The following is a 2,579-nucleotide window of genomic DNA, read 5'->3' as shown; positions in this document are numbered from 1 at the left end:
TATTTATTTTAAAAGATTTATTTATTTATGCACACAGAAATGGGGTACAGGCCAGAGGTGCAGGGGCAGTGAGAGGATTCACCAGAACAGAGTAGGGAGCAGAACAGACAGGTTGACAAAGTACACTGCTGAGGGGAGCAGCAGGGTGAGACAGGAGAGGTCTGTCGCGCCATATGGGTCAGCTCCAGGCTGGGGGATCCAGTGCGCATTCAAGCAGCTGGGGCTACCTTGCACCCTAACTGGCTGCACCACCAGAGAGGGTCAGAAGTAGAGCTCTTTAATGTGTCTGCTTAATGCTTATAAAAATCACCAGCTTTACATCTGGCTTTGTCTTGAGTGGATCTTTGTCCATCAGCCCATACAGGGTTTTCCCTGTTTCTATGAGTTTTCCGTCTTAGAAACACACTTCCAACTAGTAGCCAGGTTTCCAAGCTGACCTACAAAAGAAGTTGAATACAGCTCCTCTACCATGATTGAGTCACTTAGCCTCTCTGAATTTTGGATTCTTGCTTCTGTAAATCAGGGATAACACTCATCTCAAAGAGTTAGTATAGAGCTAACTTTGTCCTCCACAACACTCACTACCATCTGATTTATTGTATTTGCCTGTTGATTGTCTAACCCTCTCTATAGAATATAAGCTTCATGAGGGCAGGAGCTTTGTTTTATAGAAGGTGGAAAGGTTCATATGATCTGAAGAGAAACCAGTTAGGAGCTTCGCTTGGCTCATTGCTGCTTTCTGATGACAAGAACAGTGCCTGACACCCTGCAGACACTCAACAAATGCCTGTGGCGTTAAGAAGGTGCATTCATTTGTTATCCATCCAAGGTTAATATTTTTGTGGGTTTGAGGCTACACGCCACAGTGAGGACAGAGATAAGTCATTCCGGCCTCCAAGGCGATCTCTTCAAGTGGAGATACCAAACATGACCAAAGCCAGCAGACTGTCATTAAACCTGGTAAGTAGAATGTGAGTCGTCACATTTTAGCATCTTACCTGATAGAGACAGCCCTTCCCTGAAGGCCTGTTGAATGTGAAATAGACCAAGAATAGCTCCCACGTGATCTAACCAGAACCTTTCCCAGAGCATGGCTGCTGGGAGGGAGCAGGCAGACCCTTCCTCACTGCTGAGGGGAAGAAAGGAAGCAGGAAAAGGGAGTTTCCTTCTTCTCTCCTGGCTCTAAACCAACCGCAGGCAAAACTTTGAAAAGTAGTTTCCCTGATCTTGGTCCCACCACCCCCAACCCCACTATCTTAAGCCACTATACCTCCCTCCCAAGATTCCAAAAGTTAGAAAATAACTCTTTCCCTCCCCTCAGCCCAAAGTTTCCTTGCTGGAAATAGCCATCCCTGAACTGGTGGCCACACAGAAAGTGATCTGAATGAATTGATTCACATCTTGTGGGAATTGTTTCTTGAGGCATCTGTTTATTTAAAAGAAAAGGGCCATCTTGAGGCACGGTGCCCTGGCAGCAGGCCCAAGCCACTCCCTGCCTTTCAGGAAGTCTTCCTAACCTCAGTTTCTCTGAAATGAGAATGGTTGAGTTGGACATTTGTTAATTTTTTTTTTCACTAACATTTACTGCAAAACATAGGCCCATTTTTCGAAGAAAGACAAGCCTGAACTCACCTTCCTGCCTCAGGGGCCTGGGCTCCATACCTGGGGAGGAGGCAGCCTTCTACTTCCGAACAGGCCAGACTTGAAGTTTGGAGTAAATCCTGGTTGACAGACAGGTGTTCCCCAGCAGAGCCCTTGGGGGAGATTCTCCAAAAGCCAAGGCCACCCCTTCGCCACAGGCCCAGAGGGCTGGACTCCTTTGGCCCAATTCAAAATGAGGGGCCGCTGCTGCCAAGCTGCAAGAGGGCTCCGACCTCCCCTCCTTGGGCCGTCTGCCTCTCGTCTCTCTTCGTTCTCTGGGAATGGCGGCCTCCTGTTCTTTTTCTTTTCTTTTTACATCGTTCCTTCCCTTCCCGAACAACTACTCTGAGCCTCGGTCTCCGGCCTCTGTCTCTGGTTCCTGCATCTGCCTGGGCTCCCGGCCTCCTCTCCCCCTCTCTGCCCCTCCCCTGCGCTGTCATTCACCCCGCTCCTCTCAGCGCACAGCCAATGGAGAGACCCGGCCGGAACGCCAAGGCTCGCTAGCACCGGGCTTTTTCGCTCGGTGATTGATGTCCCAGAGTCAACAGCGAGCGAGCGAGCAGCCGGAGACGGGAAGGAGCAGCCGGAGAAGGGGAGAATACGGCGCCCTTCTTCTCCCCCTACTTTAGCCCTCCTGCGCACTTCGCCTCCAAGTCTCCGCGCAGCCGGGAGCCGCTGCCGCCTCCGCGCTCCTGCGCGCTGCCCGCCGAGCCAAGCACAGAGCGCGCCGCCGCCCGGGCCCCCCCGCGGGGCCGGGGCCGGGGCCAGCATGGAGCACCTGGGTCCGCACCATCTCCACCCAGGCCACGCGGAGCCCATCAGCTTCGGAATCGACCAGATCCTCAACAGCCCAGACCAGGGCGGCTGCATGGGGCCAGCCTCGCGCCTGCAGGACGGAGAATACGGCCTTGGCTGTTTGGTTGGAGGCGCCTATGCTT

At 52.5% G+C, this 2,579-nt stretch overlaps 1 protein-coding gene across 1 annotated transcript in view; it reads left to right on the top strand.

Moving 5' to 3' along the window:
- Positions 1-2,410: 2,410 nt before the first annotated feature.
- The window catches only part of TLX1 (T-cell leukemia homeobox 1), a 5,499-nt gene continuing 5,330 nt past the window's right edge, over positions 2,411-2,579 (top strand). The window contains exon 1 of the mRNA XM_004681011.2: positions 2,411-2,575. Coding sequence (XP_004681068.1) covers positions 2,411-2,575 — 165 coding nt within the window. The remainder of the gene's footprint in view (positions 2,576-2,579) is intronic.

This window comes from Condylura cristata, unplaced genomic scaffold, assembly GCF_000260355.1.
Source record: "Condylura cristata isolate star-nosed mole 26May11 unplaced genomic scaffold, ConCri1.0 scaffold00011, whole genome shotgun sequence".
NCBI classification, from domain to species: Eukaryota; Metazoa; Chordata; class Mammalia; order Eulipotyphla; family Talpidae; genus Condylura; species Condylura cristata.
The sequence above is the reverse complement of the archived record's forward strand: the minus strand, read 5'-3'. Positions and strand labels throughout refer to the sequence as shown.